The 15,017-nt window shown below is 42.5% G+C and overlaps 2 protein-coding genes across 2 annotated transcripts; one reads left to right on the top strand and one right to left on the bottom strand.

Annotated features, from left to right (window-relative positions):
• Positions 1-4,682: 4,682 nt before the first annotated feature.
• Positions 4,683-8,114, bottom strand: LOC133744677 (F-box protein At3g07870-like). The gene is made up of 3 exons (XM_062172747.1): positions 8,111-8,114; positions 5,586-5,932; positions 4,683-5,492 (listed from the first exon to the last, which is right to left on the bottom strand). The coding sequence occupies exons 1-3, from the start codon at positions 8,112-8,114 to the stop codon at positions 4,683-4,685; spliced, it is 1,161 nt and encodes a 386-aa protein (XP_062028731.1).
• Positions 8,115-8,149: 35 nt separating this feature from the next.
• Positions 8,150-8,860, top strand: LOC133744676 (uncharacterized). The gene has a single exon (XM_062172746.1). It carries the CDS (start codon positions 8,150-8,152, stop codon positions 8,858-8,860), a length of 711 nt encoding a protein of 236 aa, XP_062028730.1.
• Positions 8,861-15,017: the final 6,157 nt, after the last annotated feature.

The raw sequence follows: 15,017 nt of genomic DNA, 5'->3' as shown, positions 1-15,017 counted from the left end.
TACTCTCTCATGGCTTCTTCCTCGTCTAATCCTCCTTCCCAAAATACTGCCCAGTTTACCAAACTCAATGACACAAACTACCTGGTATGGCTTCGTCAGGTTAAACCTTACCTTCATGGTGCCAAACTTTGGGGCTATGTCGATGGTTCTATTCCTGAACCCTCTGCCACCACCACCACCGCTGCCACTGACGGCCGTCCTGCCACCTCTGTTCCCAATCCCGAGCACGACAAATGGTTCACCACCGACCAACAAATTATAAGCATCCTCACAACATCATTGACCGAAAACGTAGCTCATCTTACCATTGGATTTGATACATCCAAGGGGATATGGGACTACCTAGCCCGCCACTTCTCCCAACGTTCCGTTGCCAGCGCCACCAGCCTCAAGCTCCAACTCTTTGATCTTCAAAAGGGCTCCCAATCCGTCGATGAGTATCTTCAACAGGCCAAATCCATTGCTGATTCTCTAGCCTCCATCAATCAACCGGTCTCTGATGCTGATCTGGTCGTTGCCACCCTTCATGGGCTTGGTCCAGATTACCTCATGCTCCGTACCGCCCTTGCCCAATCCTCATCCCTACCTGATTTCTCCGACCTCCGTGCTCGCATCCTTGCTTTTGACGCTCAACAGACTCGTTCTTCTGATCCTACCTCAGGCACAGCCCTCTTCCATCAAAACCCAGCACCGGAGCCACAACCCCGTCCTCCCCAACCTCGCCGTGACGGTCGCCGACCACCGTTTGGTGGGCGCAATACCCAGCGTTACCGCTGTGGGGGTGCGCGGCCTCAAAATCCATTCCAGCACAACGCGTTCCAGCAAAACGCGAACCCCCCTTTCCCTTTAGCTCCTTGGTCCGCCCGTCCTACATGGTCCAATGGGCTACTTGGTCCAGGACCCCAGTGGTGTTCCAATTGTCAAACAAATCAGCATGGTGTCACTCATTGTCCACATCGTTTTTCCGGCCCAACTACAGCTCCTCCATTTGCCGGTGCCCATTTTCTTGGTGAACCAAATTGGTATCCCGATACCGGTGCTACTCACCACATGACAGCCATGCCTCTCCAAAACTCTAAGCCTTATGGTGGCCCCCACAACGTTTATATGGGTAACGGTGATACAATGCCGGTTTCCCATTCTGGTACCCTTTCTTTATCCCTAGGCAGCTCTCGTTTCTTCTTAGAAAATGTCTCACGTATTCCTTCCATTCGTAAAAATCTATTGTCTGTCGCTCGTTTCACTCAAGATAATCTTGTTTATTTTCTTTTTGCTCCTCACTTTTACCAAATCCGTTGTTTACGAACTGGTTGTCTACTGTTTCAGGGCCCCTGTAAAGATGGCCTGTATCCGCTTCGTTTGTCGTCTGTCCCCACCACCCCTTATGCTCTAGCCACCATTCACTCCTCTCTCTGGCATAATCGTCTGGGTCACCCTTCGTATCCAGTTTTAGCTTCGTTAAAGACTGCTCTTGGATCTCAATCTACTTTTAATAATTTTTGTCGTGATTGTGCACTTAGCAAATCACATCAGTTACCCTTCCTTTCCAATTATGTATCTGCTCCAACTCTATTTCATATTATTCATAGTGATGTTTGGATGTCCCCCACTTTGTCTGTTAGTGGCTTTAAATACTATGTTCTTTTCACTGATGAATTCTCCCGTTACACTTGGATTTATCCAATGCGTCGCAAAAATGAGGTCCTTACACACTTCCAAAATTTGGTAGCCATGATTCGTAATCTCTTTAATGGATCCATAAAATTCCTCCAAAGTGACAATGACACTGAATATGTAAATCACGCCTTTTCTCATTTTTGTCACTCCTTGGGTATCCAACAACGGTTTTCATGTCCCCATACCCCACAACAAAATGGCCTTGCTGAACGCAAACATCGCCACATTGCCACCATGATCCGCACTCTTCTTCTCACCTCTGCTGTGCCTCCAAACTTATGGGTTGAGACCGCCTTGACCTCTGTCTATCTCATTAATCTTCTTCCTACCCCTGTACTCAATTGGGATACTCCTCATCATTGTCTCTTCCATACACCTCCCTCGTATTCTTCCCTTCGTGTCTTTGGGTGCTCTTGTTTTCCTCATTTAGGTCCCTATGTTTCCAACAAACTCTCTAGTAGAAGTGTTGAGTGTGTCTTCCTTGGATATATTCCTAATCATAAGGGCTATAGGTGTCTTGATCCAAAAACTGGTCGAGTCTATGTCTCCCGTCACGTTTTATTTAACGAAAATCATTTTCCATTTAAAGAATTGCAGGTCCATACTAATGCTGATCCACTAGAATTCATCTCCTTGTCCAGTCTCATCTCTCCGCAAGCCCCCCTGCCGAGCCCATCAGCTCCCACTCTTAGTGCCTCAGACGCAGGCCCATCAGCCCCCAGCCTTGGTGCATCAGACGCAAATGCGTCTGTCTTTCTTCCGTCAACCACCCCAGCACAACAGCCACATCTGATCTCTCCTTCCCAGGTGCCCTCCCCTACATCGTCGGTCGATCTGCCGTTGCCAACCACCGCCGGTGATTCTGGCGACTCTCCACTCCGTCGCCGACGCACACCCGCGTCACTCCTCTGCTCGTATACACGCGCCGTCCCCCAGCGGCTGCGCCTCAGATTCCCGCTGCTCAAGCCGCGCCTCCTCAGGCCCCGGCGCTTCTGGCAGCTCAGCCCGCGCCGTCTACAGCTCCGCCCTCCCCCACTCCTCAGATTGCCCCGTCCCACGACGCCACTTCATCCCCTGGTGTTTCTTCTCAGCCGGTGGCCCCTCAACTGGTCACCGCTCCTCCTTAGGCCCCCGCCCCTCGCCCAATCCACCCCATGGTCACCCGCCTTCGCGACGGAATTGTTCAGCCCCGCGACCGCACCGATGGTACTGTACGGTATCCCATTCCTCGGGCTCTTCTTACCTTGGTTGATACAGTTGAACCTACTTGCTACTCTCAAGCCTCTCAGAAACCAGAATGGCGTGCAGCTATGACTGAAGAAATCAATGCTCTGTTGAAGAACAACGTACACATGGACTTTGGTGCCTTCCTCCCCCACACAGAATACAGTCGGCTGCAAATGGGTGTTTCGCGTGAAGCGGAAGTCTGATGGTTTGGTTGAGCATTACAAGGCTCGTCTCGTTGCCAAGGGTTTCCATCAACAGCAAGGTATTGATTATGATGAAACATTTAGCCCTATGATTAAACCTGCTACTATTCGTACTGTGATTACTCTTGCTGTGTCTCGGGGTTGGTCTCTTCGTCAATTAGATGTCAAGAAAGCCTTTCTTCATGGCATTCTTAAGGAAGATGTGTATATGGTTCAACCACCCGGTTTTGTCGATGATTCTCGCCTTACTCATGTCTGCAAACTCAACAAAGCCCTTTACGGCTTGAAACAGGCACCCCGTGCCTGGTTTCATCGCATGAGTACATTTCTTTTATCTGTTGGATTCATTCAGAGTATTGCAGACCCCTCTTTGTTTATTTATCGCCATGGGCTGCACACCTTTACTTTCTGCTATATGTTGATGATATTGTTGTTATGAGCAGCAATGATCATCTCTTCCAGTGTTTTATTGATGCTCTTGGTCGTGGTTTTGACATCAAGGATCTAGGTCCTCTTCATTATTTTCTGGGGTTGCAGGTCACTAAACATTCCCATGGCCTGCACATAAACCAAATTAAATATGCTCATGATCTTCTCTCCAAACATGATCTCTTGTTCAGCAAGCCTGTCAGCACACCCATGCCTGCCAAGTCTGATCTTACCTCTACTGATGGGGTTATGCTTCCAAATCCTACACTGTATTGTGAGCTTGTTGGGTCCTTATAGTATCTTACCATCACCCGGCCAGATATTGCCTTTGCCGTTAACTTGGTTCCCCGTGTACCTCATCTTATAGCTGTCAAGCTTATTCTCAGTTATGTCAAAGGTTCTCTTGGTCATGGTTTGTTGTTCACTCCTCAACGTTAACCGGTTCATCTCTCGGCTTACTCTGATGCTGACTGGGCTGGTTGTCCTGATTCTCGTCGCTCCACATCTGGCTATCTTGTCTATCTTGGTTCCAACCTCATCTCTTGGTGTTCCAAAAAGCAACCCACCATCGCACGGTCTAGTGCCGAGTCCAAGTATAGATCTCTTTCTCATGCTAGTGCCGAAACAACATGGTTGGGTTATTTATTGTACGAGCTCGGTGCCCAAATTCAGTTTCCAATTTTGCTCCATTGTGATAATCTCAGCACCACCTATATGGCTTCCAATCCTGTGTTCCATGCTCGCACCAAACATATTGAGCTTGATTACCACTACGTTCGTGAAAAGGTTGCTCGTGGTAGTCACCGAGTTTGCTTCATTCCTTCCAAAGACCAGCCAGCTGACTTGCTCACAAAGCCACTTCACAAATCTCGTCATCTTCTTTTCTCTTCCAAACTTGTCCATCAAGGACCGCCAAGTTTGAGGGGGGCTGTTAGCGACAATCACTCTTCTCCATTGAATAGCCAATAATATGGCTATAATGTCCTGCATCCGTTTTGATCTCTTGCATCAGTTTTGATATTGTTATTAATGTAGTTAATACATCATTATTGTCTCATGTAGAACTGATGATACATACTTCTATATTTTGTAAAGAATGTAATTGTACAAATCAATGAGAATCTATTTCTACATATAGTTTGCACTTCACCTGTTAAAAATGGTATCAACTTGATCGAGTCTGCCCTGATGAACAAAAGTTTGAAACCATCTTGGCATCCCTTCAAATTCCAGCTCTATAAAATTTCCATTAGTTGGGTCATAAAGAACTAGAGCCCTACTTTTGTACTCCAACAAGATATGGCCACTCTCCGTAACGTTCAAAACCCGAATAACCACATCTCTTGCTTTGTCTGCTATACTGGATATCGTCCAGAGTCGGTAGTTGCCAACCTCGTCATCAAGCTTTTGTTCCAGTGTCTGCGGAATGTGCCTTCCTATGCTCCATTCTTTGACCCATGATTCTCTCACACCATACTCCTTCATAACCCATATATCTAATTGCCAAATTATGGACAAACCAACTGCAGCAAGACAACCTCCTACAACCAGAGGATGAATACACCTCCTGCTTCCAAACTCAGGCGTTGGAACCTCTCTGAATTGCTCATCATATAGGTCAAACGAGACGAGCTGGCCACCAGATCGCAGTCTGCGTGAGGTCCAAGTGGCCCAATGAAGTCTTCCATTGGCCAATGTCTGTGCTGGTGACGAATCCAAGTAGTGAGATGCACTGCCTATACTTCTCCAGATAGGTCTTCCTGTTGTGAAAATCTGAACGTCGGATAGTCGGGGAAATTTATTGTAGTAAGTCCGGCAATCTCTATAACCATAGTACTCTCCATGACCATTGTAATAGGTTATCTTCACTACCTTGTATACTTTAGTCAAGGGACTATACCCAAATCCAAATACCACATGTCTATGTCGATTAGGATACTGGGTGGTCCTAGGCAGCTATATATAATCCCTAGTGAATGGATTATATATGTATAGTGCAACATTGTTCACTGCATCAGCTAAGCAGAGCAAACCATCAAATGAGCCTACCACATCAAACTCAGGCATTAAAGCACAGAATGGTTTGTCAATTTTCTTTTCTGCTATCTTCTTGCCATCATGGTTAGAAGGGTAATCGACAAAGTAAAGCTCATTTTTAATGGGATGATCACAGTGCAGGATGAGGCCTAGGCTTGCAACTATGTTAGAGCTATGCTGCCTATGCAAAGTATCAAGGTGACTACGTGCTAGTACACGCCATGAGCGGCATACATACCCGAATTGCACCGCAGAGGAAAGAGGAAGCCTGGAAAGTATGTCGACGATGATTTCAGATGAGAGACTTTCCAACCAAGTTACTGATTGCTCTTCTCCTTGGTTTCTCCTCCTCCTAGAATCTGAGTCAATTTCAGAGGGTTAACTTTTGAGGGAGAAGATAACAGAGTAAAGGGAGAAGTAGAAGATTATTACAGTACACAGAGATGATTTTCATTTCAAATGAATTAGGTGAGATGAAGAAAATCATCAATTTTTGAAAGTACGGCAATTGCAGACATTTAGAAAGTACAATATTTTTGGTTCTGATTAGGTATGCATTACTCCTCGAAACTTCAAGTTATGGTTATGTTATGGTTAAACAATTCATCATGCTTACTACTTTCTAAACAAAAGCTCATACAGCAACACAACCCATTCGGACATGGGTTTATGCATCAATCACGGTACCTGCAGTGCTCGTCTTTATTCTGTTAATTGCTTCAAGTGATTGAACTTCTGGTTATGTATTAAACAATTAACCTATGAAGATATATATATATATATATATATATATATATATATACAGATTTTATCCAGAGCGGAGCTCCGCTTTGAAATTAACGTGTGAAGTTTGAGTTTTCGGTCACTTTTCGGTCGCATATCCACATCTCGACCGTTCAGTTTTTAGGTACTAGTGTATAGATCATCTCTGCAAATTTTCAGCCAAATTGATGATCGTTAAGGTATGTAACTCGCTTAAACCAATGGACGGACTGAATCTGTCAACCTGAACCGTACTAGCTTTAAGGCAGTTATCAATGCCTTAACGATCATCATTTTGGCTGAAAATTTGCAGAGATGATCTATACACTAGTACCTAAAAACTGAACGGTCGAGATGTAGATATACGACCGAAAAGTGACCCAAAACTCGAACTTCACACGTTAATTTCAAAGCGGAGCTCCGCTGTGGATAGGATCTGTGTCATTTCTCTCTTCTCTCAAACTCTCTTACTTTTCATTTTACAACACGTTATCAGCACGACAAGCTCTAGGATTCATATTGCGAGTTGCGGAGAAGAGGTGGTTCATCATTCAATCAAGAGAAGAGGCGAATAACTCCTGAGTTATTGGATTGGTTGAGAAGACAACCTTCTCAGTTCTGCACATATAAACTGAAGATTCATCTGTTCTTCACCAAGTATGTTTTTTTTCTCCAAAATCTAATTTTATATTCATGCTTATTGAGCCTATTGATTGAATATGAACAATCACCATGATGCATGAACCCTAATATTTGGTATATATATTTGTATATATTCATTCATGTGTCTTGAATTGTTTGGCTTTGGATTGTTTGATTGGAAAAGAAAAGAGAAAAAAAATTTATGGACTGCAACTATATATCCCTAGTTCTTGGTCCAGTAGTACCAAATCACTAGTAGAGGCTATCTACACCATATTAGTCTTAGATCAGTAGCACCAAATTCAACAAGAAAAAAAAAAAAACAGATTGTGCAGTTGTTGAGATTTGAACCCAGCCAAAATAGGTACCAACACAACATGTTGTCCGCTGTACCACTATGGCAAGTTAGTATGTGTTAACAACATTTAATATTAATTCTGCCAGAAGCAAATTCCAGGCCACTTAATTGGCGATTGATCAATCTGTGTTTTAATCTTGATTGACTTTTATCCAAAATGATTGCGATAGTAATTTATGCTCATTACCATAATCATTTAATAATTTATTCTTTATTATTTCATCTTAATGACGTATTTTGCGTTTATTACTATAATGATTTTGTGGTGTTACTTGCTCTATTTGCTCATATTAATTATATGAATATTTTACTGGCTTAAAAAATTCCTTGCACTAGAATATATATATGTGTAGAATGCAGGTACTTAATGAACCAGAAGTTCATACATAAATATTGAACCAGAAGTTCGTACATAAATATTGAACCAGAAGTTCACACATATCGAACCCGTAGTTTCGATAACATTGAAAGGTTATGAATCTTTCCAAGTAGGCGCATCCAATTCGATGCGATGTCTAGGTAAGATCCAATGAGGCTGTGTACTTAAGAGAGCCTCGCTCCACCTAAACCTCATGCTCTTACCTGGTCGTATTTAATTGGAGTTACCAAAAGGGTCGAGTAATAACATTTCATGTATATCGAATCTGTAATTTCGATAATGCCATATAAGGAACTTGAAGTTTCATCCATGAATTCACTATACATGTTTAATCCTATTTTTCATACCATGTTATAGAACCTGAAGTTCTTATTGATTGCTTGTGGAAATTATTACCCATAGCACTAACAATTATCCTTTGAATCCTTGTAGAAAATGTCAAATCTCAACAAGCTTGACTTTGTTGCTTTGGAAGTTTCCGGAAGGAACTACCTCAAGTGGACCCAGGATGTCAAGCTCCATTTGACTGCAAATAAGATGAGATCAACGATTAATGCTGACAACATCGCCCCTGAAGATATGAAGGCAAGGGCTATGATTTTCATCAAGAAACATATGGAGGAAGCACTCAAGGTGGAATATTTAGCTGAAGAGGACCCACGGTCCCTTTGGGTCGCTCTAGAAGAGCGATTCAACCATCAGAGGACCATTTACTTGCCGGAAGCAAGGTACGACTGGCAGAACATACCTTTCCAGGATTTCAAGACTGTCAATGAGTATAACTCTGAAATCTGCCGGATTCGGTCACTCCTAAAATTCTGTGGAGAAGAGCTCACAGAAGCTGATCTATTGGAGAAAACTTTCTCCACCTTCCCTCCTTCCTGTATGGTCCTGCAGCAACAATACAGGGAGAGAAACTTTGCTAGATTCTCAGAATTGGTCACCGTCCTGTTGCTCGCTGAAAAGAACAACGACCTACTTTTGAGGAATGATCAAGCAAGACCTACCGGTACCAGAGTAGTTCCTTTGCCTGAAGCAAATGCTATTGCCCATCTCGAAAATAACCGCGCAAGGAGAAACCGGGGTCGTGGAAGGGGAAGGAGGCCTGAACGTCCGGGACATGGAAGGAGAAATGGGCCCATATGACCGTGACCACCAAGGTAATCACCCAAGGGGTCGAGGAGGACGTGGACAAGGCCCACGTGGTGGAAACCGAAATGCCCAGGTCCAACAAGCTCAAATTAGAGAGAATGTTGGCTCGGCCCGTCACCCTCAGAATCAGCATAATCTATGTTATAGATGTAGAGGCACGGACCATTGGTCCCGCACCTGCCGTGCAACAAATGAAGAGATATGAGAGTATCACGCCAAACGCGGAACTCGAGAGGCCAACCTTGTGGAAGGGTCAGTTCCTATGGATACCACCTTGGAGATTACTGATTTCCAAGCAGCCAATGGGTACATTGAGGATTGAAAACTAGAGAACATGGACATAATAGGCACTTGTGCCATATCTATATTATTGTTATGAATAATGGTTTATATTTTCTTTGGATTATCTTTGGTGATTTTTGGAATATTGGTTTTATAATTTGGTTATGCTTGGATGTTTAAGTCAATAAAGTTATTTATTTTCATACATGTGATCCATTGAATTAAATTTATGAATAGGCATGTCTTGTGGGGAAGTTTGTTGTCTGGCTGATAGTGCTACTACGCACACCATACTTCGAGATAGGAAGTATTTTGCAAACTTATTGCCTACTCATACCTCTATGACAACTATATCAGGTCAATCCAACCTAATAGAGGGCCATGGCAAAGCCCATTTTATGTTGTCCAATGGTACTGAATTTACCATTAATGAGGCCTTATATTCTCCACGTTCCAGAAGAACGTTATTGAGTTTTAAGGATATTCGAGCCAACGGTTATCACGTTGAAACCACTGAGGAAAAAGGAGTGGAATATCTTTGCATAACCTCCAATTTGTACGGCCGGAAGCGTACATTGGAGAAGCTAAAATGCCTTTCGAGTGGTCTCTACATGACTACCATAAGATTAATTGAGGCAAATCACATAACTAGCTAGAAGCTAACCAATTCGAGCAACTACTTGCTTTGGCATGACCGCTTGGGACACCCAGGTCAAAGTATGATGCGCCGTATCCTAAATTCATCCCACGGGCATCCCCTTACCAATAAGGATCTTGTGTATAGTAACACATTATGCCAAGCTTGCTCATTGGGAAAATTAAACGTAAGACCATCATATGCAAAGACTGAAAAAGACTCCAACCTTTTCCTACAAAGGATACAAGGGGATATATGTGGACCTATCCAACCACCATGCGGGCCATTTAAATATTTCATGGTTTTGGTTGATGCATCGACAAGGTGGTCGCATGTTACACTATTGTCCACAAGAAATGCTGCGTTTGCTAAACTCCTTGCCCAGATTATTAAATTGAGGGCTCACCACCCAGATTATCCAATAAAGTCTATAAGACTTGATAATGCTGGAGAGTTTACATCGAAATCTTTTGATGATTATTGCATGTCCCTTGAGATTAATGTTGAGCATCCAGTTCCCTATGTTCATACCCAGAATGGTCTCGCAGAAGCGTTCATTAAAAGATTACAAATGATCGCACAGACCTTGGTAATGCGCACCAAGCTTCCAGTATCTGCGTGGGGCTATGCAATTTTGCATGCAGCTATGTTGGTCCGACTGAGGCCCATTGCCACCCAACCTTATTCCGCGTTACAATTGGTTACTGGGTACGAACTTGATGTTTCGCACTTACGCGTATTTGGGTGTGCAGTTTTCGTGCCAATTGCGCCGCCACAACGTACAAAAATGGGTCCTCAACGAAGGATGGGCATTTATGTCGGTTATGAATCCCCATCCATTATATGCTTTTTAGAGCCCTTGACAGGCGATCTCTTTACCGCTAGATTTGCGAACTGTCACTTTGATGAGACAGTCTTCCCGCCGTTAGGGGGAGATAAGAACGTTACCGTTCCTGATGAACGACGTGAATTGACGTGGAATGTCTCCACCATGTCTCATCTTGATCCCCGAACCGCACAATGTGATAATGAAGTGCGGAGAATTCTAGATCTATAGAGTGTAGCCCAAAATATGCCAGACGCTTTCTCTGATCTAGCTAAAGTGACGAGATCACATATACCTGCTGCAAATGTGCCTGCAAGGATAGATGTCCCTGTAGGACGCGTCGCCCCAGATGGACGAGGTACGACCATGGCGGCTAACCAGTCACATGTCCCTGCCCAGAAGCGAGGTAGACCACTAGGTTCGAAGGATTCTTATCCCCGGAAGAGGGTAAAGCTGGCACAAACGAATCCACTAGACATCGCGATCTCAACTAATCCATCTCACGAGATAATTCTGGATTATGGGTCCGTCCTAGAAGAGAAGACGTTGGGGGACGCTCCAACATCTGAACCCACTCCCGAGAATAGATAAATCTCGATAAATTATGCATGCTTAAGTGAGATTTGGAATCGGAATGAGATTATCATCGATGATATATTTGTATTCGCAGTAGCTACCGAAATTATAAATAGCGATGACATTGAACCTCGCTCCGTTGATGAATGTCAACGTAGAGACAACTGGCCAAAATGGAAAGAAGCAATCCAGGTCGAATTAGATTCCTTGACAAAGAGAAAGGTGTTTGGGCCTGTCGTTCCCACACCTCCCCATGTTAAACCTGTAGGATTTAAATGGGTATTTGTAAGGAAGCGTAATGAGAAAAACGAGATTGTGAGATACAAGGCTCGTCTAGTGGCGCAAGGATTTTCTCAACGCCCTAGGATTGATTACGAGGAGACATATTCTCCCGTAATGGACGTCATAACGTTCTGCTACCTTATTAGTTTGGTAGTTTCTGAAAAACTGAGTATGCAGCTAATGGATGTAGTCACAGCTTATCTCTATGGGGATCTTGATACAGAGATATATATGAAAGTTCCTGAAGGACTTAAGATACCCGATGCAAATAGTTCTAGACCACGGAACACGCTCTCCATTCGTTTGAGGCGTTCACTTTATGGATTAAAACAATCCGGACGGATGTGGTATAACCGTCTAAGTGAATATTTGATCGGGATGGAATATGTAAACAATGAAATATGCCCATGCGTGTTTATTAAGAAAACAAGTTCTGGATTTGTAATTGTGGTGGTCTATGTCGATGACATGAATCTGATTGGTACTTCTGAAGAGATCAAAGAAACCGCAAAGCACCTGAAGTCTGAATTCGAGATGAAAGATCTTGGGAGAACAAATTACTGCCTCGGCCTGGAGCTCGAGCACCGTGCTGATGGCATTCTGCTTCATCAATCAAACTACATCCAGAAGATGTTAAGACGTTTTAATGAGGATAAAGTGAAGCCCTCAAGCACTCCCATGGTTGTTCGAAGTCTAGATCCTAAGAGAGATCCGTTTCGTCCTGCAGATGATAACGAAGAGATATTGGCACCAGAAGTCCCATACCTGAGTGCAATAGGTGCATTATTGTACTTGGCTCAATGCACTAGACCAGACATTTCATTTTCTGTGAACTTGTTAGCTAGATATACCTCTGCGCCAACACGCCGCCACTGGAATGGCATAAAAGACATTTTGCGCTACCTTAGAGGTACGACTGATATGGGCTTATTCTATCCCTATGCATCAAGAAATGGATCAAACCCCCTTGATCCTCATAATGATGCTCGCCTTGTTGGATATGCTGATGCAGGCTATCTATCAGACCCGCATAAGGCGCGTTCCCAAACTGGTTATGTCTTTACCATTGGGATACTGCAATTTCTTGGAGGTCTACAAAACAGACACTTGTTGCTACCTCTTCGAATCATGCTGAGATTCTAGCTCTTCACGAAGCAATACGTGAATGTATATGGTTGAGAGCCAACACAAAGCATGTTCGAAGCACATGTGGACTGTATTCCACCACTGATGAACCAACCACTATCCACGAGGATAATGCTGCTTGCATTGAGCAAATGAAGATGGGTTTCATCAAAGGAGACAACACCAAACATATTGCACCGAAGTTCTTCTTCAATCAGCAACAACGGGAGCATCAGAAGATTGAAGTCAAGCAGATTCGATCTGAAGACAATCGTGCAGACCTCTTTACCAAGTCACTACCAAAGTCTACATTCCAGAAGTATGTACAAGGTATTGGTCTACGTAAATTATCTGAATTACCTAACATGTAATTTTCAGGGGGTGTCGAAATAAGGGGGAGTTGTTACCTGGCAAGGTTTTGACGAGGCACATCTTTGGCATGGTCACCCCCACTTACTGCATCCTAAAGATGCTTTGATTTGACATATATGCATTTGCTCATCTTTTCCCTTCGACCACGGGTTTCTCCCACTGGGTTTACCGGGCAAGGTTTTGGTGTAGCAACTCTAATGCATCCCTCTCATAGACATACTACCTACCTATGGTGTTGATAAGAAGACTTCACCTATCTCTTAAGTTGTGATACTGCTACTCCACACTCAAGCGCGTTGTGCTCATTTTCTCCTTCGAGCAAGGTTTTTTTTTTTTTTTTTTTTTTCCCACAGGATTTTTATTACTTTGCAAGGTTTTTGACGAGGCAACTTAGAAGCGCATAGCAGGAGCAACACTATTGACATGGAATATCCAAGGGGGAGTGTTGTAAATATTAATGTGGCTATTCATGTAATAGCAATTAGTGTTGCGTGATATACGTCAATTAAAATTGATTGGTGATTAACAGAAGGACTAAATACTGTTTAGTCCTTGAGCTTTTGACCATAAAACACTTCAGTCCCTGACCTTCTAATTTCACACGTTTAGTCCCTGTACTTCAAAATTTCAGACCAATAGGTCCTTGCCGTCTAAAAGTCACGGCGAAATGTCTATTATGCCCTCAGTTCTTTTTTTTAAAATAAATTTATTCCTTTCTCTTTTTTTTTTTATTCTTTTTTCTTTATTTTATTTATTCTTTTTTTTTTTCAAACAGAAAGAAAGAAAGGAAAAAAACAGAAAAAAAATAAACAGAAAGAAAGAAAGGGAAAAAAAATTCCTTTTCCAAAAAAAAAAAAAATTAATTAATTAATTAAAAAAAGAAAAGAACTGAGGGCATAATAGACATTTCGCCGCAACTTTTAGACAACAAGGACCTATTGGTCTGAAATTTTGAAGTACAGGGACTAAACGTGTGAAATTAGAAGGTCAGGGACTGAAGTGTTTTATGGTCAAAAGCTCAAGGACTAAACAGTATTTAGTCCTTAACAGAATATAATTAGTGATTGATTAATTGTAATCAGATGAGTAATTGATGTAATCGTTAAATAGTTACCTTTTGAAAACCTGAGGTACTCCTATATAAACCTCATTGTGAGATGAATAGAATCACTTCATTCTTCACACTCTCTATTCTCTGTGTCATTTCTCTCTTCTCTCAAACTCTCTTACTTTTCATTTTACAACATATATATATATATATATATATATATGATCTTGCTCAGGTGCGGATATCCGTACCTAAGCAAAAGGTACGGATTTCCATATTTGACCCACTTTTCGATCATATTTTCACATCTTAACCATTCAGTTTTTAGGTCCTAATGTATAGATCATCTCTACAAATTTTCAGCCAAATTGATGATCATTAAGGCATCCAAAACTGCAATTTACACGAACGAACTGAATCTATCGAACCGGAACCGTTCGTGTTTATAATATTAAATTGCAGTTTTGGATGCCTTAACAATCATCAATTTGGCTGAAAATTTGCATAAGTGATCTACTCATATATACCTAAAAACTGAACAGTTAAGATGTGAAAATGTGATCGAAAAGTGGGTCAAAACTGGAAATCTGTTCCTTAGCTTAGGAGCGGACGTCCGCAGCCAAGAAGGGCTATATATATATATATAGATTTTATCTAGAGCGGAGCTCCGCTTTGAAATTAACGTGTGAAGTTCGAGTTTTTGGTCACTTTTCGGTCGCATATCCACATCTCGACCGTTCAGTTTTTATGTACTAGTATATAGATCATCTCTGCAAATTTTCAGCCAAATTGATGATCGTTAAGGTAACTCGCTTAAACCAATGGACGGACTGAATCTGTCAACCTGAACCGTACTAGCTTTAAGGCAGTTATCAATGCCTTAACGATCATCATTTTGGCTGAAAATTTGCAGAGATGATCTATACACTAGTACCTAAAAACTGAATGGTCGACATGTGGATATGCGACTGAAAAGTGACCCAAAACTCGAACTTCACACGTT

This window comes from Rosa rugosa, chromosome 4, assembly GCF_958449725.1.
Source record: "Rosa rugosa chromosome 4, drRosRugo1.1, whole genome shotgun sequence".
NCBI lineage: Eukaryota > Viridiplantae > Streptophyta > Magnoliopsida > Rosales > Rosaceae > Rosa > Rosa rugosa.
The sequence above is the reverse complement of the archived record's forward strand: the minus strand, read 5'-3'. Positions and strand labels throughout refer to the sequence as shown.

Coding starts and splice junctions, on each gene's coding strand:
- LOC133744677 (XM_062172747.1), bottom strand. Junction 5,493..5,585: donor TAATGCCTGAGTTTGATGTG/GTAGGCTCATTT, acceptor GATTATATATAG/CTGCCTAGGACCACCCAGTA.
- LOC133744676 (XM_062172746.1), top strand. CDS start 8,150: ATGTCAAATCTCAACAAGCTTGACTTTGTTGCTTTGGAAGTTTCCGGA.